The following is a 19,425-nucleotide window of genomic DNA, read 5'->3' as shown; positions in this document are numbered from 1 at the left end:
AGATACCAGTTCCTGTCCTGATTAGCTAAACAGTCTCAGCCCAAACCCTAAAAGAACAGATGTACCAGAACGTCTCAAAACAGCACAAAGCCAGGAGGGAGAGAGTGCCTTCTGCAAAGCCTATTTCCAAACCAGTATTATCCTCCCCTGCCTTGGGAGCTTCAGTCATTTTCCGTCTGTGCCCTGAAGGTAGATGAACAGCAGAGGGGGAAAGCAAAGCTGTTTGGGTGGAGAGCAGAGGTGATGCTTGCAATTATTGTGCTGCATCCTGGCTCCAACCCTCTGGATGGCTACTTATTGCTCCAGTTAAAACTGTCTCTATTCTAGCAATATGAGTGCTATTGCACATCTGTAATCCATGGAATGTATAAAATAATGTACAGTACACACATAGTTTCATTATTACGGTGAAAGCACAAATCAAAACCAGCTTATGCAGAATACAAGTGGCTCACTTTATTCAGAAACATGTAGCAAAGGTCTGGGTGTGCCATTTCAAAATATATGATTGAGCTACCAAACAACTAGTCTATATCCTTTTTAGACCCAGAACATGGTTTATGAAAATTCGGGGATCTTTACATAAGATATCAAAGCATGGCTTTGGCAATGCATAAGAAAGCCATGCTCTAGCTTTCACCTTTTTGTCAGCATTATATTCAAACTGACAAACTATGGATTGCACCTACAAACCAGGATTGCAAACCAGCTTCTAATCATGTTTCAAACTGTGGCTTGCACTAAAAAAGGAATTCAACTGGAACATGCAAAGGGTATGTAAGGAGCAATGAAGCCATGCAAACCTTTCTTGTTACAGGACAATTAAGAGAATCATATCATGTTGGCTTTAGAGGATGAGACTCAGCTACCAGAAAACAATGTGAGACTGTAAGTTATTTGCTTAAACCATGAACATTTCACATTACCATGGTACTGGGTGAAATATAATTGTCACCCAAGCTCCTAGCTGAATTACAAAGAACATATTGATAATGTACCATGAATGAATAGTTCAACTTCAAAACCCTTCTGTTGTCTTCCAAAATAACAGAAGCAGAGCAGAGCCTCAAATAACATAATGGGGCTGCGGGGTGGGGTGGCGGAGAGACTGATTTAAGCATTTCAACAACATTTTCCATTGCCTGTTTATTTTGCAAGGCTGTACTTTCAGAAGTAATTTACAAGAGAGATGAGGTAACAGTAAAATTTGTGCAGGACGAAGGTTAATGCAGGCCCCACAGACTGTGTGCAGACAGTGTAGCCATTTAGGTGTGCTGGAGTCTGCAGAGCAATATTAAAAATGCTGCACAGGCAGGCAACTCATCAGAGAGCAACTTAATCTGTCTAAATATTCTCATTACATACATGGCATTCAACTTCCATTCTTGAAGCACGGGAACAGAGACCATTTCCAGAGGACTTTTGGGACATTAAACCATGAAATAGGACTTTATGTCAGTCATTCACTCTTCCTCTTTCCCAGCTCCGCGATACAGTGTTTGAAAGTTATTACTGCACTGAAAGGGAGGGGAGTAAAGACAAACAGGGACATTGGGAGGGAGACAGAAGGCTTTTCTAGGATGAAAATTGCCCAATTAATCCAGTATCAGTGGATACCACTGATTTGTTTTAAAACTGCAAATAATTCTAAGGATGCAAAGATCTTGTGGCATTTCTTTTCCATTTTATTGGCTGCATTATTATTAATATTTATTTAATTTATATACTGCCTTTCATCAGACGATCACAGGGTGGTTTACAGTACATAAACAGAAAAATACATAATCCAAACATATGAGGAAAATGCATAAAATGTAAAATTCAAATAATCTATCACAGTGTCATTTGGAATTCTAAAGGTCACAGGGAGCAATGGAGAGAATACACAGAAAGAGACAATACAAATTCCACAGTCCTTAATAAACCTGTAATTTCAGATGGAAGTTAAATTTATGTTAGACTACACAGTATACTAGGAAGGAAGGAAATCACATCAGACTCAATGGAATATCAAAGTACTTTAGCATTGGTCTTTCAATATTTCTCTCTCCCCATACTGGAATTAGCTTGCTTAAAAGGCTCTATTACTTTCTACACAACAGATTCAATGGAAGAAGTTCAAAAAATATGAGACCCGCTGTTGGAAAATGCTTTAGAAAGCAAGTTATCTTCTGCAAATGTTCAGTCCATAAACAAACTTACATGCACAAAACGGTGAATGGTCAATGCATATACTTTGATGTTTTTCCCTTCTACTTTTGATTTATTTTATCATAGAATCATTGAATTGTAGAGTTTGAAAGGATTCTGGGGATCATCTAGTCTAACCCCCAAAATGCAGGATTCTCCACTAAAGCATCCATGACAGACAGCTATCTAACCTCTGGCATGACTTGTTTTTAAGAAACCCATGATGATTCTTAGTAATCACAGCTCACAGACAGACCATTTAATTATCTGTTCTAGAACCTGACTAGTCAGTAGTTACCAGAGTCTTCTTTTTCGTTTTGTTTTTTGTAGATGGGGACAACATTTGCCCACCTCCAGTCTGCAGGGACCTCACCTGTTTTCCAAGAATTCTCAAACATTGTACAAAGAGGCTCAGAGATTACATCTGCAAGCTCCTTTCATATCTTTGGCTGCAGCTCATCAAGCCCTGGATATGTGAATTAATTTATAGTAACTAGGTGTTCCCTTACCACCTCGTTTCCTATTTAAATAATCACATTGATTTTAATTTATGTAAGCTGCCTTGAGTAGAGCAGACATATTATAAAAAAAATGCAGACTGAAAATAATTCAAGAATTTAGCCAAGCTTTGAGGTCCATCCCTACATACTCTCACTTTCTGCATAAACATATCTCAATAGCCTCAATCCAGGGGGCCACATGACAGGGCTTCCAAGTCTGCTATTTTTAGATGTGGTCCTCCATGCCATTCAACAAGCAGTCAACCGAGTCTCCATACAAACATGGATGAAACCTCAGTAACAGCCCACTATAAGCAACTGCTGCCAGTTTAAAAGTGAGTGCATTTATAAGTAATTTCATGTATCAAAGTGCTTTCTAGATCAGAGCTAACATCTTTCTTTCTTTCTTTCTTAGGGTGGGGGGAAGAGAAGTATTGCTGCTCATGCCACTGTTAGTTTAAATTTAAAAGATGTCCAGAGCACCTTCTGTCTCTATCACTCAGCTGCCTCTTTAACTTCTTCTCCCTATTTCCCTAGCAACCCCACCTTCCCAGCACCATGTTGTGCTCAGGTCCTGTCTCTGGACTTCTTTTAAGCATCTGGTTGACCACTGCGAGTACTAGATACTGGACCAGATGGACCATTGGCCTGATTCAGCAGGCTCTTCTTAAGTTCCTATGTGTCAGACCCAAGGCCCATCTCCAAAGCAGTTGTGGGGTTTGCTGGGGTAGAGTAATCTGAACAGTCTAAGTGACATAGCAGAGACATTGAAAATGACAGAAGAAAGACAAATTCAGAGTAAAGCACCTATTGCTGATCTACAGTTTACCAGCTCTTTCGATTATTCTTCCACATTCATTTAGCGATGTGCTAGACACTACATAGAATACAGAAATGACAACCAGGCTATGTGACACTGGTAAATTTGAACTGATACTTTGATCTACTAAAAGAGAAAGAATCAATGCTGCTAGGGACTGAGAAATAATAAAGTATTGTTCAAATCCAAAACAAAGACACCAAAATTGTGTCATAGAATTTGCACACCCAGAGCAATAAACCTTCTGTTTCTACAAAAGTCACAATATTATTATTTTTTAAATCTCTGGCTTTATGAATTACAGGTGCAATAAATGGGAGGTACAGGCAGTAATTAATGCATGTCTGCCTTTCCTGATGAGCTCCTTCTGGTGGGTCAGAGTTATTGAAATTCATTGAGAAAATCTTCAATCATGCAGAAATTCTGAAGAAATAGGCCTAGATGCAATTTAATAAAGCAATAATATTTCTTTTAAATAATTAACCAGGCTGTGACATTTGCTAATATTCCTAAGGCCTAACTCCTGCTTCAACATTATTACTGGGTGGTGGCGGGGGGAGGAGAAGTGTGCTGCTCAGGGAACTGATCCAGTAGGCACTCACAAAAACCCCAACATGTACATGCACAGTCAAATGAAAACTGAATATATTGCTCTGGGTCACTTCCTCATTGCCAGCAGTTATGTTTACCTTCAGCCTTCAACTGCAATATTTATTTTTATCCATAACTCTAGTTCCACAGTACTTTGGTTGGTTTTATTGTTCAATAAGAGAGAATTCCTTTAATTTACTTGTCCTTGCCCCCCACTTCCTATCCCAATTATTATTATTTTGTGCTTAGATGCAATCAGCTATCTGCCACTTATGTCAAAGCAGGTTCCTTTGACAAGGATGCTTTAAAACATGCAGTTTCTATCACAGAACAGAGAAAATTCTATTGGAATTTAGTAGTATATTGAAATACTACTAAAAAAAAAGGCTAATAAAAAGGTCAATTAAAAAAGACCCGTTTCCTGATAAAGAGGCATTTGTGAGGAATCTGCTTGAAGCATTCACAAGTAAAAGGCATCTAATCTTGTGCACATACATGTACCATGAAATTGAAAGAAAACAAGGATTAAGATTCTTCAGAGTGATTTCTGATACAAACTATAAATTCTTGTAAGATTGTCATCATTTCACCAGCAATGCAGCTGCTTATTGCAACAAACAGAAAAAGCAGCAAAGCAGGAGGAAAACTATTGGGGGGAATCTAAATGAGCAACTAAACAGGACATCATACTGTAAGTACAGCCAGAATTCACAACGTGGCAGCAATGTCAAATTCATTTTTGTTTCGCAGCACAGTGAACAAGAACCCATTCACTGTTGGATGGACTGCTTTTCAAGACAAGAATGACAAACCTTGAAGGCTATTAAGTCCATCTTCAACATTTGGGTAACAAGTGTCCAGCAGGAAAAGGAGAGGGAAGGGGCTATCAGCAAGAGTAGATGGCTATCACCAATAAAATTTAAATCAAACAAAGTCATATTTAGGGTAGACCCACTGAAACCTATAGGTGGCATTCTATGATGTCTGCTTGTTTGAGCAATGGGACTTCTGGCATGTTTTCAACCCCTACAGCCCCCAACCCTGCAAAGCAGATTCCGGGTGTAAGAAAGGAAGGAGAAACCCCATTGCATACATGAATGCCTGCTTGTGCTACATTTGATCTCACTCAGCAGTTCACAGCAGTTCACAGATTTCAATGGGTATGACTAATACTGGGTATCACCCTTAGCATGTAAGCATCCCTTCAGAATCAGTTATTTAATTAAGGATGTAAAATTCCCCCAGGCGCAGGAGATACTCACCAGATAAATTCTATAAGCATCAATCCTTCTGATTGGTCCCCAACACTTGTCTGTGTCATTATACTTAGTACCATCTTCAACACTGCATGAATGATTGCCCGTCACACTACTGACAAGAGGGAGAAGCAAAAGCAGACCACAGTTAATGCACCTATGCATGGGCATAGCAGCTGCGCCTCATTAAAAACACTTAATTAATTGAGGTTCTCCCCATCCATAAATCCTGGCTACACCCATGCACCTATGCAAACCCCAGCCACCATTCCTCCCCACACTTTTTTAAAGGATGTTGGAGAATTTCCCCTTACACAGCACACACCATGTGGAGTCTCGGTCAATCAAGAACTCCACATTCTTCAACACTGTACCTTATAGATTTGGCATGTAAGGTATATGTAGACATTTTTTAAAATAGAAGTGTTTTTTGATTAAAGAAATAGTAGTCATTTAATCATATAACTTGTAATTCATTGATTAAAGCCAGATTAGTTTGTGTATGAATCAACAACAGTATTGAAGGAAAGGCTATTTTTGTATCAGGCTCCTAGTCTTAGAATACCCATTCCTGGCTGTGTGGGATAGAAGGGGGAATGTATGTTCTATAGTGGCACCTGTCATTCATGCTTTTTGTAAATACAGGTACAAAAATTATTTTAGACCATTGTAAAATCTGCTGCCCAATTAGTCAGCAGCACCTTCCGATAATCTAATCTAATCAAAGAATCAATCAAGTAAGCATTGCAGCCCTATAAAGAAGTAACTCACAAATTAGCCCCTAGACCTAGTTTTTGTCAATATGCTAAGCACTGTCAAATTACATCAGAACAATGTAACCCACTCTGGAAAATTAGTTTGAAGTGTGAGGTAGAAATACTTTAAATTTATTAATTACAACTAGCAAGTCAATCTTCTGCCAGAACCATCAATGTGAAATGGTTATGCAATCCTCCGACATTTCAGCAAGAAACTGCTGCTTGCAAAATATTGCCACCGAAAGCACACTCACCAGGTCACCTGCATGAGAGAAACTGGGACAGCAGCTGCATATATCGCCAAATCACCATAGAGGTAGATGATTATGCAGAAATAGAACAAGTTGACTCCCACTGTAAATAAAGGGAATAGTAAACATAGTTTCACTCCTGTAGTTTCACTTTTTACACCAGGATCTATCTAGGAACCTTTTGTGGATCACCACTTCAACTTGCTATGCTGCAAAAAGGCTTCTGGGGAAAACATTTCACGACTCTATTGGCAACACCTTGTTCATTTCACCTAGTAGAATGATCTTCATTTGTAAAAAAAATCAGCCCTACCAATTGCTAGGACAGTGTTCCTGAGGGGCAGTCCAGTTGTCTAAGACTAACGTAACTGTATAAGCATGCATTTTCAACATTATTAAAATATTTGTATACTGTATTTTCATAAAAGATAACAAAACCATTTACAACAATTATAATACAATAAAAACCACACAAAAATTAAAACAGTTCTCCATCTCACTATTAGGGGAAATGTTTCTTAACTGTCTTCATAAGCCTAGCAACAGAGAAGTTTTCAGCAAACATTTGAAACATTAGTATAGAAGGTGCCTGCTGAATCTCTAAGGCTCAGTTCTGTGTCTACGTCAAATGCGCCTCACCATCTCACATGATGCTCTTACATATAATCTCAGTGATTGCACTGAAATAAAAGGGTCAAGGTGGTCCCTGAGGCACCCTGGACCTATGGTGTTGAGCCCTTCATCAATTAATAAAAAAGGTAAAGGACCCCTGACCGTTAAGTCCAGTTGTGAACGACTCTGGGGTTGCAGCGCTCATCTCGCTTTTCTGGCTGAGGGAGCTGGTGTTTGTATGCAGACAGACTAAGCCACTTCTGGTGAAAATCAGAGCAGTGCACGGAAACACCATTTACCTTCCCGCCAGAGGAAGCACTTTGACGTGCTTTCGAACTGCTCAGTTGGCAGGAGCTGGGACCGAGCAATGGGAGCTCACCCCATTGCGGGGATTCGAACTGCCTAGGGGCAAGCTCAGATACAGTGCATTGTGTAATGTAAGAGCACAAACAAGGTGCTTAAAACCAGCCATTATCACACAGCAAACAATGGTAACCAATATTAGTCAGAAGGAAGGTATTTTGAAAAGATGACTTGGCCTTTCCTGCTTCAGACTTCCTTACCCTGCAGATATGTAATCAAATGCCTGCATTAACCTAACCAGTTCTATAGTAGCTCCATTTAAAAACCAGGTGCAATTCTACTTCCACAAAGTTTGCATCCCATAAAACAGAAGTGCTGAACCTCATACCCAGGGGCCAAGAATGCCTCCCACCAAGCCACTATACCTGGCTATTTTCATGTGACACCCCCTCCCCTGCCATGTCCCTCACAGACTCTGCTTTGGCTCCCTCCTTGAGTGCTTTGTGACATTTAACAGTGCCTTTTCTGGCCTAGCTGGAGGGCATACAGGCATGTGAGTGAGCGTAAATTAACCTAATGTATACAAGTAAAATGCAACCCCCAGACTGAAAAATATTCTCCACCCCGCCATAAAATATTACCTATCCTATATTCCGTTTTATCAAGGAAAATATTCACTGCCACCATACCCTTGCTCTAGAGGACGCAGGTGAGACAGACTTTATAGTTTCACAGACAAAAAGAATTACCGGGAGGCAAACAAACTCTGCTTTGATGAGTAGAAATCAATAAGGATAAAGAGATGCCAAAATGCACCAGCTTGACTTAAAAGAAATAGAACTGAATGCCTCAATCTGAACAGATTTCATTTCCAAAGGCCGCTGAGACAAGGAAACAAAACATGCATTGTTTCATATAAAAGGAGAGAAGACAGGAATATTGTAAGAAAGCAAAAAATAAAGGAGCTTGACAGGAATACTAATCTAGTCTAGAATTTTGGTGCACAACTTCTAACTGCACATTACACTAGCAGCTCCACCATACAAAATGCTTCAGCTGTTATGGTGGAGTGTTTTATGATGCAATCTAACATAGGATTTTGAGCTTGGCAACAGAACAGAGCCATATATTGACACCTAAATTGTTGTGGCACCACTGCTACTAAAAAAATAGAAGCTTTAGAGCGATTCACAGCTGTGCTTTATGACAGTACGAGGCCTAGAAGTGAAGAAGAAGAAGAAGAGTTTGGATTTGATATCCTGCCTTTCACTCCCCTTCAGGAGTCTCAAAGCAGCTAACACTCTCCTTTCCCTTCCTCCCCCACAACAAACACTCTGTGAGGTGAGTGGGGCCGAGAGACTTCAAAGAAGTGTGACTGGCCCAAGGTCACCTAGCAGCTGCATGTGGAGGAGCGGAGACGTGAACCCGGTTCCCCAGATTACGAGACTACCGCTCTTAACCACTACACCACACTGGCTCTCGACGTTAGGTGTGGCCATCTGTGAGGAGAGCAGAAGTGCCTTGCCATTCCTATTCTGAGTTTCTTTGTGTCATCCAAAGAATTTCCCTGTGACAGATCCCAGTTGACCTAAAGGACAGCCCACCTCATGTTTAGCCATTTAAAAGAGAACCAAAGTCTCCAGAAAGATCCATATGATCACCATTTTTTATTTCTTCCCCTACAGTGAGATATATGAACTACAGGTGCAAATATCTGTGGGGGAGATATGAGAATTCTGCTTTGAACACCAGGGAGAACTCACATGTCCTGGAAGTTACAATGTCAAAGCCTTAACACAAATTCATATCTCAAAAAACATGTGAAAAGAAAACAGTGCAAACCAGTTTGCAATAACCTTCTGACCAAGGGAGGAAAATAATTTGTTAAGTAAAGAAAACAATTATTCACTACACCAGAAGTGAGGAACCTGTAGCCCTTCAGATGCTGGCTGACTATAACTCCCATCAACACTGGCAATAGTAGCTCGGGCTGATGGGAGTTGGAGTCCAAAAACACTACATCAATAACTGACTATAAGGAGAGGATCGCAAAAGACTGCAGCCGAAAATATTTTTCCTATATTCAGAAAGACATTAATAGTGCCTTTAATTCATCACAGAGCCTCCGGAAGAGTACACATTTCATATTGGGAAAGATTGAGAAATGAGATCACAGCTATTCCTTACATTTAAAAAGGAGTGAGTATCTCAGCATTACTTGGATAAATGGGACAGAAGAAAAAGGGTGAAGAAAGCTTAACAAAATTAGGTGTCCTCATATCATATCCAATATGTATGTACATCAGTGCAGTGAGTCGTGCCGTCATTTATCCACAGTAGTGACTCCAAAATTAGGTCCACAGCTAGTTTTTCATAATACAAAGTGACACCAAGTCCAACACAGCAATCCTAACCATGTTTTCTCAGAAATAAGATGCAATAGGTTTAATGGAGCTTACTCCCAAATAACTGTGTAAAGGATAGCAGCTTTAAGTGTCACATCCAGAATGTCAAATTTAAGTAAATATCAAACAAAATAAAATATGGAAATTATACTCACTTTACACAACTTTTTATTTACCAACATATATAGGTAAATAAAATAAAAAACAGAAAAGATATAGCATATACTTTTTCAGCATCAGTAAAAAGATATATGACATTTGGGCTTCATGGAATACTAGCAAGCAAAGGAAAATTCTGTCTTAAGAGATGCGAGATCTTTCTTTTAAAGTGTTGACATCTATGGAGAAAAAGCTGAAAGGAAGCATGCTTTAACAAATGCTTGAAAAGGTCACCACAACTCAAGAGATTGGTTTCCCCAAATGATTATCAATCAATGCCTAAACAGTACCTTGTAAATGAACATGGTAAAAGGACACAGTGAAGGGGGTGGAAGGAAGAATTGCTATTATTCACTGTTGCCATCAGACCAACAGGTATGGTGCCCAAGCTGCTAGGTCACTTGACTACAGCCCTCTTACATCTAATTGACACTAGGAACTCTGTAGAAAACAAAAGTTGAATATACTGCTTTCATTTGTTTGGCAAAATAAAGGCCTGTGCCTTAGCCACAGTGGCTCAGAGCATTTAAAATATTCAGATAATCTGTATTTTAAACATTTTAAAGCTTCTAACAATTTGAAACCACAACATTTTAACCAATCCTGTTGTCCTCTGCAGAACATCTCAGACCCACTTCTATGTTGTTTATTCAAGGCACAGATCTCAGCTGAGGATTTGGGGTGAAAGCACCACCCAATAGCCTCCACCCTCTCCACCTACAGATAGACGTTAGTGTTGTTTCTGTTTTATAAACTGCCACCAACCTTCATTGATCAATACTTTCATTACTGGACACAAAACAGGAAGATCAATGACTTCCTGCAAGGATGGTACATGATGTATGTGCCTTGAATCCATTATTACAATAAATGACTTCTGGATCCCTGATAAAGAGCACCCAGCTATCCTTCAGAATAGACTCCCTTCACAGCCAGAGGCCCTTTTTTCTCCTTAGAGTTAAGACTGCAAATCTATTCCCTACAGAAAGCAGACAAGTCAGAGGTGGAAGATTTATACACAGCTCAACTCTTAAGATTGCAGATCCAGAGCATGTCAAATTGTTAAGATAGTCAAGGGAAATGAGCAAAGAATACAGTGAAAACAAGGATTTTGCTTTTAACAGGCCAATAACTCTCAAAAGAAGGTATAACAGAGCCGCAACACATCTTCACCTAGCCATGAAACTCTGAAAGCCTTATTCATTGACTGTACTGCATAAATCTCATGACCCTAATAGCAAATCTGCCAGGTTGCGGTCGGGGTGTAACATTAGCATACAGTCACTGGGCAGACTTGTTTGGGGGTTCAAATAAAACAACATAATACACAGAATGGGGCAGTAAGAAGTTCTCCCTTAAGAGCAAATAATTGCTATAGTTCACTGAAGAATGCATGTGCAAATTCTGATTATGCTTAACTGCAGTAAGCCTGGTTGAGTTCTGAAGGGATGGGATTAGAGAATTAAGACAGTTGAAAAGATCTGGCACTTCAGAGGGGAGGCGAAGACATCCAAACCAACTGGAGGAGAAAGGCTTCTACACAAACCAGACAAGCTGCCCAGAAACAAAGATGAATAGATGAAGCAAGAACAGGAGATGTATGGTAGTAAACAGAAGCCATTAATGTAATATTAATAATAATAATAATAATAATAATAATAATAATAATAATAATAATAATAATTTATTTATACCCCGCCCATCTGGCTGCGTTTCCCCAGCTACTCTGGGCAGCTTCCAACAGAATATTAAAATACAATAGTCTATTAAACATTAAAAGCTTCCCTAAAAAGGGCTGTCTTCAGATGTCTTCTAAAAGTCTGGTAGTTGTTTTTCTCTTTGACATCTGGTGGGAGGGCGTTCCATAGGGCGGGCGCCACTACCGAGAAGGCCCTTTGCCTGGTTCCCTGGTTCCCTGTAACTTGGCTTCTCGCAGCGAGGAACTGCCAGAAGGCCCTCGGCACTGGACCTCAGTGTCTGGGCAGAATGATGGGGCCTACTTGGTGCCTTTAAAATAGGGTTGGGGAACCTGTGGCCCTCCATACATTGCTGAACTCTCAACTGCCATTGGTCCCAGCTAGCATGGCCAGTGATTAGGGATTTGGGGAGTAGTACTAAAACACCATCCAGAGGGCACAGGTTGTCCAATTCTGCTTTAAAATGAAGGGGCTCTTCAAGCCTAGTATCAAAATATCTTGCCTATCAAATGATCTGTGGGATCTGCAACCTCTTAAAATTACCTGAGAAGTTTGGGGAAATGGCTCTCTATGGAAATCCTCACTACCACCTATCTGAAGGAGATCAAGTGACTCGAGCAACTTTTAAAAGGGGCCACAATAGTGTGTTGATTGAAACCCAAGAGAGTCCGGCCAATCTGAATGCCCTTTCTTTCAAAATCACTCTCTAGGATTTAAACACTAAACTGGTCACTCTAATACAGGCATAGGCAAATTCGGCCCTCCAGATATTTTTGGGACTACAACTCCCACCATCCCTAGCTAACAGGACTTGTGGTCAGGGATGATGGGAACTGTAGTCCCAAATTATCTGGAGGGCCGAATTTGCCTATGTCTGCTGTAATACATGTTTAATTAAACATTGGCTTTCAGCTCATCCATAAAAGTTGTGTGTACAAAAACAGTCTGCCAAAATGCACAGCCAATTTTCTTGACATGTTAAGGATCTGTGATCCATCAAAAAGTTCATCTTCCTGTACTATCCAAATTTACATAAATTGATGACTTACTGTTGCATTACAGTTATGACAAGGAAAGAGATGCAGCAGAGGTAAGAAAATGAGAATAATATCAGACCTAAAGGGCACAAATGGAGGCTACAGGTTTAAGATCACCTCCAAAATCCATTTCAAGATCTTTCACAGACTCCATCCACACATTTTAAAACTTTCTGGACAACTTTTCTTGATACAGAAACTAGTTGTTTTATAGAGCTCAGAGATCCTCAGAAAGCTAACTTCCATTACTTGTCAAGGTACTTGTGGATCTGTGAAACCTGCATGATGCTTTCAAAACTCTGAGCACCAAGATGTCACTTTAACATATAACATATAAGATGTCACTTAATACATAAGACAGAGCAGAAGCAAATATCGTGGAAATACAGGTATCCATGACTTGGGGGGGGGGGGCTTCTTTCACCAAACCTCCTGTAATTATTCAATATTCACATTCTCTCATCTAAAAGAAGGAACTTGACAGCATGGTCTACTTATGGTAAAGGGAAAACTAAAGAATGAAGGTTTTGTGTGAATTACAAGTTGAATAATTAAATAATTAAATAATATTCAACTACTACTGTTCTGAATTCACACATGTGACCTGAGCACCCTCTGCTGGGTAAAGTTATCCATCACAGCAATTAAAACAGAATGCTAGCATACCATTCAAGGCAAGCAGTTCATATCTCTAGCAGTTCAATCTGGGCTAAGTATTTAAATGAATCTGTAATTGGGCTGAATCTTTACAACCTACCCACTCACTAGGATGTCACTCACAGGTTTATTTTATCTGTACTGCTCTCAACAAGCCTCATTAACACCAAACCCAAAACCAAATTCCTTCTGTCATATTGAAATACACCCAACGGTAAAAAATTTTTTATAGTAGCTAGCTCCAGTTCCCAAACCCTAACTCCTATGTCAAGTAGCTCTACCATTGCTTAAGAACTTCAGTAGTTTCTTTGAGAATGAAAGAGTGCAAAAGTGCAAACAGGATGCAATTTAAATTACTATTTGCTTTTATCCAGGATGAGGAGTACAGCACATTAGGGATATGGAAAATGTTTAGCACCTTTAACAGTACAGTACTGCAAAAATTGTTACCTGGAGCACAATACATATTAGTAAACATTTTGAGACTATTTAATACGGCATTTATGTACAGCAAAGTTCTTCAGCTGACTATCTTTCTACTGCCAGTCCAGATGTGTTATATTCATTCCTTTAAAAAAATTCAAGCCTTATCAAAGATAATTATTTACACTCTGAGACAGAAAGATAGATTAGTGTCACATGTCAATCTTTTCTTTAAAACTACAAACACTTAAAACTTTATTTTAAGTGAGACTATGTCTCTCGAAGCCAAAATACATGAACACACAGACAAGATGGTACCTGTTTCTCCACCTCCAGACATAATTAGTAGCCAGGAGAAGTAGGTATTCAGTATCTCAAGCAGATTTGAGACCACAAAAAGCCTTAAATATCCCTATTTAAAAGAAGTTATATATTCACATGGGGTGGGGTGTCAAACTTGACATTTAGGCTTTAGGAACCTTTCAGAAACACTCTGGAAAAGTGGGTGATTCCTATTATGGTTCGCACATGTAGTTTTTACTTGAAACTGTCATTCCTCAAGGAAAACACCAACTACTAAGAGATTCTGACAAAAGCTAGGTTAAATAAAAAACAACCAAATATACATAATATGAAATAGAGCCTTTGTGGCTTGGAGGTAGTTACCTTTATTGAAGAACATGGATGCCATCTGACCCATCTCCACCCTTTCAGTGATTTCAAAAACGTTAGGTGCTCCTCGTCTCTCTGCAGGGTTAGAGGGAAGGAAACTCTTAGCCTACATCTCAAAGATGGGTCCCGCTCAAGCCACAACCTGTTCTCTCTCCATCTTGCTCAGACATGTAAATTAACACTTTCCTGTGTTGCTTATAACAATAATTGCCTGCAGGAGACCAGAAAAGGAAACTTTATAACAGTTGAGATTTCCCTCCCCCCCTACAAATTAGGTACTGTACATGCAAGGCAGAAGGACGAATAAAACTCTGCAAACTACTACATTTGGGATTTTACTTGCAAGGCTATAGGTTGTTGTAAGTTAAGATGCTGGCTCAGAGTTAACATTTTGGTCTGAAAGGAATCTCACAAATGATTTCATATAAAAAAGATTCAGGTGGTTTTCAGTTGTACATTTTGTGTCACTGAAACCCTGTGGAAGCAAGGCTAGGGAGAAAAGAGGGTTGCCAGTGCCTTGATACCTTGATAAACTAGTTTTCTTGAATTGTAAAAATGCTAGTATTGTGTTTCTCAGAAAGCTACTACATGTGCATGTGTATACAAGACACAGGGAAAGTAGGCTGTGTCTAACTTTCTCATTTGTTCTCTGCACTGAAGAGCAACTCATAGGAGTGAGAAAAGTTTCTTGCTAGATACTTACGAAGAGATAGGATAGGTCGTGTCTCTGATCGCTCGTAGCCTTCAGGAAGAAGAACATCACTATCAGAAACGCTAGATGAAGAATCCTCATCATCATCCTAGAAGAGTAAGAAATAAGCATAAGTGTTCAAAATATAGAATACTTTCAGAATTCTGACAAGAAACAGAATGTCAAGAGGTAAAAAAAGAGGAGTCTTTACTTGCTGGAAAAAAAGACTAAACCTCTCCAGCCGAAAGCCTTCTGGCATGCTTATAGCTTCAGCTGGTCCACCAAAAGGCTGAGCATCCATCCCAGTGCCAGGGACAAAATGGCTAAGTTTGTGATGAGTCAAGTTTTGCAACATGGTGCAGAATCTACAGCCAGATTTTAAGGTAAACACGTAACAAATGAAATGAAAACAGATCTGCTCCACTGAGATTTTATAGCAATGAAGAAAAATAATTAGCAACCAAATGAAATGCCATACAAACCTTGTGCTTTTCCATTCTCTTCCAACGAAGCTGGGCATTTGCAGCAGCCATGGCCTCCATTACAAAAGTTGTGGTCATGTAGCTGGCGGAAAAATGGTAAAAGTACCAGTTGGTTAATAACAATGGGTTGCAATATTCCATCCCCACCTACACAGTCTTTAACCTATATATTCTAAGGTGCAAAGTGTAAACAAAATTGGGGATTAAGGGCATGACTGTACACAGTATGGGCAGTCACACAATTGTTGTTCTTGCATCTGTCCTGTTTATGTATAAAGCATGGAAGAGATTCTAATTTTTGTATCAAAAGAGTCAGCTGGGTTTGGAGAGCTGGTCTTATTCTCCCCATGCTGCACTGCTGCAGACACTTCTATTTTCCTGTCCTCCATCATTTCAGGGACTTTTCCGCTAGAATCCAGCTCACTTATGGTACTGTGGCTGGGCTGAGTTGGACAAAAAGTGTGTAAAGTGATGGAGTGCAGAAATGTAAGACAAATTAGGAGGGAGGCTCAGCTCCCCTTACTGGAGGACTCATCTAATGTTAAAGAAATGCTCTCTACCCTGTTCTCTGTTCATGAATGGTGTAGACACTTGAAAAAGAAAATTTGCTTGCTCCCCATAATGTCTGGACATTTTCTTAGCAGTACAGCAAAAGAAAATTAACATGAGCAAAGACTCTCACGCATGGCAGCATTGAAGAAAGCAGAAAGACTAGTGCACAAGTGTTGCATCTACCAGGAGCATATTCTGAACAACCTTAACTGAAATGAAAAAGGCTGCATAAATTCATGTCTCTGTTCTTATGTTACTCCCATTCATTTTAATGGAATTCCTGCTGAACAAATCTTGGTGGATTATATCCCCAAATGTCAAGAATTACAGAACTGAATCTAACTGGAGTAATAAATTATAGGATAAGCACATTTCATAGGACATCTCACTATGCATCAATTACACCAGGATGATCATGGGCAGTCATGGGGGACAATTCCGCTATCTATAATAAGGTGCAACATGGTAGCTGTAAGAGATTTAGTGCCTTGGATGGAAGGTGCAGCTAAGGTGCATGGGACTAAAAAGCTTTGGTCGCCATGATGAGTGTGTGGCCCTGCTTCTTCTACTTGATCTCTAGGTGACTTTCAAAACCAGTGACCGTGGTATCCTGCTGGGCCAGTGATGTGGAATGGGTATCAGAAGCACTATGCCACAGTGGTTCCGTTTCTATTTGGGTCATAAGCAGAGACCAGCATTGGAAGAATGTTCCACTGTTATGTTATGAGGTTCCACAGAACACTATTTTATCTCCAACGTTATTTGCCATCTATATGAAGCCATTGGGATCAGTCATTAGGCAATTTGAGGCAAGGTGTCATTACCATGCTGATAGCCAGTTATATTTTTCTATTGCATCTCAATCAGGAAAGGCAGACCTGGACCAATGCCTGGACACAGCAGTGGGCTGGATGAGGGCCAATAAATAATCTGAACAAGGTAAGAACATAAGAAAAGCCCTGCTGCATCAGACCAATGGCCCACCTAGTCCAGCATCCTGCTCTCCCAGTGCCAACCAAATGCTTTAAGGAAGTCTGCAAGCAGCACTCGCACACAAAAACATTTTCCTCTTCTATGGTTTCCAGCAACTCCACTGACCTTGGAGGCAAATTATAGCCATCATGGCTAGTAGCAACTGATAGCCTTGAATTTGTCTAATTATCTTTTAAAGGCATCCAAGTTGGTGGCCGTAACTGCCCCTTGTTAGAATCAAATCCATATTTAATTATGCACTCTTTGGAGAAATACGTTGTTTTGCCTGTCCTGAATAGTCCGACATTCAGCTTCATTGCATAATATATGTTTATTTTTTCTACAAGCTGTTTTGAGATACATAGTGCAAAGTGGGGCAAAATTATTTAAATAAACAAATAAGATACTGACAGAACTATATCAGTCTAAAAGACTGATCACTTGGGTACCCAAATGCACTCAAAGACCTAATGCTGGACAGAGTTAGAGGAACCACTTAAAAGATTTAAAAAGTGAAGGACTGAAAACATTTTCCAAGAGCTGCCAGGAAGATAGCTGAGAGCAAGTGATCAATCAGTTGTCCCCATTCCCCATTACCATTTGCTTTGTTGATCTTATAAATGAATTGCCATTACCCCAGTTAGATGACCATGTTAAAGTTTCTCTCTCATTTTTACTAAAAACTACAATCAATCTTATTTAAACCACAAAAATGGTTTCTTACTGCTTCACCAACTGAACTCATTTATCAAGTTTGAATGAGAAATTAGTTTTGCTAGGATTAGAGCACAGCAGCAACATCCAGAGGCCTGGATAATTTCCCCTATGTTCTTTTACTACACTGAGCATTCTCCAGAGGATATTAGGGAGCCAGAAGTGCAAAACAGAGGAATGAAAGGATCAGGGTAAAAAAATCTCAAACGACTTGGCACCAGTGGGCAGCATTTCAAGGCTGATACAAAATATATACAGTAATTGCAAACCAACCCATATCCCAACAGCATCAAGAAATGAATTGGAAAAGAAATCAAAGCATGAGACAGAGAATGCTACAGGCAGGCTTCAAGGTTCTGAAATAATCTCTTTTACAAAGCCTCAGAAGCAATTCAGTCACTGGTACTGCAAGGATTTATGCTTCCCATCCAACAGAACTTACTCTTTTATAATGCCTTTCCTTCCACAGATGTTAAGCAATTTATAAGATTATGTCTCAACATGAAAGCAATCCAGTCTCAACCCAGGGTAAAAGGGCACTGGAAGAGAGTAACCCTGTCCAATGTTGAAAGGCAATACTTTTACAATGGAACAGTAAAGTACATAAAATAACTGCAACAAATTAAAGCAGCAGGCACATTCATCAGAAGCCCACAAAATTTAGGCTGGCCTTGGTAGATAACCATTAGTTGTGTCACCAGCAATCCCTCTGCAACAGAGGAGACTGGGTCAGGTTTTTTTACTTCTCATCAAGTTTTAGAGAGCATCTTGCTTCTTCTGTCCATCCCCAAAGCATGCTGCAACAAATATGCAAGATTGACTCCTCCTTATGCAATTTCCTGAGTGTCAGATTTCAAAGGAAGGATACAGTCTGTTTCTCCCAATTGCAGTAAAGGTAAAGGTACCCCTGACCGTTAGGTCCAGTAGCGGATGACTCTGGGCTTGAGTGCTCATCTCGCTCTATAGGCCGAGGGAGGCAGCATTTGTCTGCAGACAGCTTCTGGGTCATGTGGCCAGCATGACTAAACTGCTTCTGGAGAACCAGAGCAGCGCATGGAAACACCATTTACCTTCCCACCAGAGTGGTATCTATTTATCTACTTGCACTTGATGTGCTTTTGAACTGCTAGGTGGGCAGGAGCTGGGACCGAACAACAGGAGCTCACCCCGTCAAGGGGATTCAAACTGCCGACCTTCCAATCGGCAAGCCCTAGGCTCTGTGGTATAGACCACAGCGCCACCCGCGTCCCAACTGCAATAAGTGCACCCCTTTTCCAGTGGAAACAAAAGGGGGGGAATGGTCTCTCAAATCTTGGACATACAGAAGGAGGTCACCCAAGAGAGACTTGTGGTCCCTACAGATCAGCTGACTTTTGTGGATCCCTGACATTCAGGATAGTAGATTATCAATTAAGATGATACACACACACTTTTTATTTTATTTTTAAATTTAAAGCAAGGTTTTACCTTTAATCAGAAAAATAACACCTTAGTATTGTGGAGCATATGCTTCACACTATCAGCTAATAATCAGCTTTATATATTAGTTCTCAGAAGCTAAAGGGAAAGGACATAGCAAACAAGTTTTCCGCACACCAGGGTAGCTGCTCCTGCCCAGGAGCCTGAATTTAATAACCTAAACCAAACAAAAAAACAACAACCAAGAACAGCTTAGCTAGACAC

General features: G+C 40.0%; 1 protein-coding gene across 2 annotated transcripts in view; it reads right to left on the bottom strand.

Annotated features, from left to right (window-relative positions):
- Positions 1–19,425, bottom strand: part of TMEM104 (transmembrane protein 104) — a 74,231-nt gene that overhangs the window by 46,091 nt on the left and 8,715 nt on the right. For both annotated transcript variants that reach the window (XM_081850811.1, XM_081850810.1), the window contains exons 4-8: positions 15,505–15,586; positions 15,035–15,131; positions 14,326–14,406; positions 6,370–6,469; positions 5,364–5,472 (exon numbers count right to left, since the gene is read on the bottom strand). In XM_081850811.1, coding sequence (XP_081706937.1) covers positions 5,364–5,472; positions 6,370–6,469; positions 14,326–14,406; positions 15,035–15,131; positions 15,505–15,586 — 469 coding nt within the window. The remainder of the gene's footprint in view (positions 1–5,363; positions 5,473–6,369; positions 6,470–14,325; positions 14,407–15,034; positions 15,132–15,504; positions 15,587–19,425) is intronic.

The sequence above is a fragment of the Podarcis erhardii genome (genome assembly GCF_964252035.2).
Source record: "Podarcis erhardii genome assembly, chromosome: 2".
NCBI lineage: Eukaryota > Metazoa > Chordata > Lepidosauria > Squamata > Lacertidae > Podarcis > Podarcis erhardii.
This window is presented reverse-complemented; position numbering and strand designations above follow the sequence as displayed.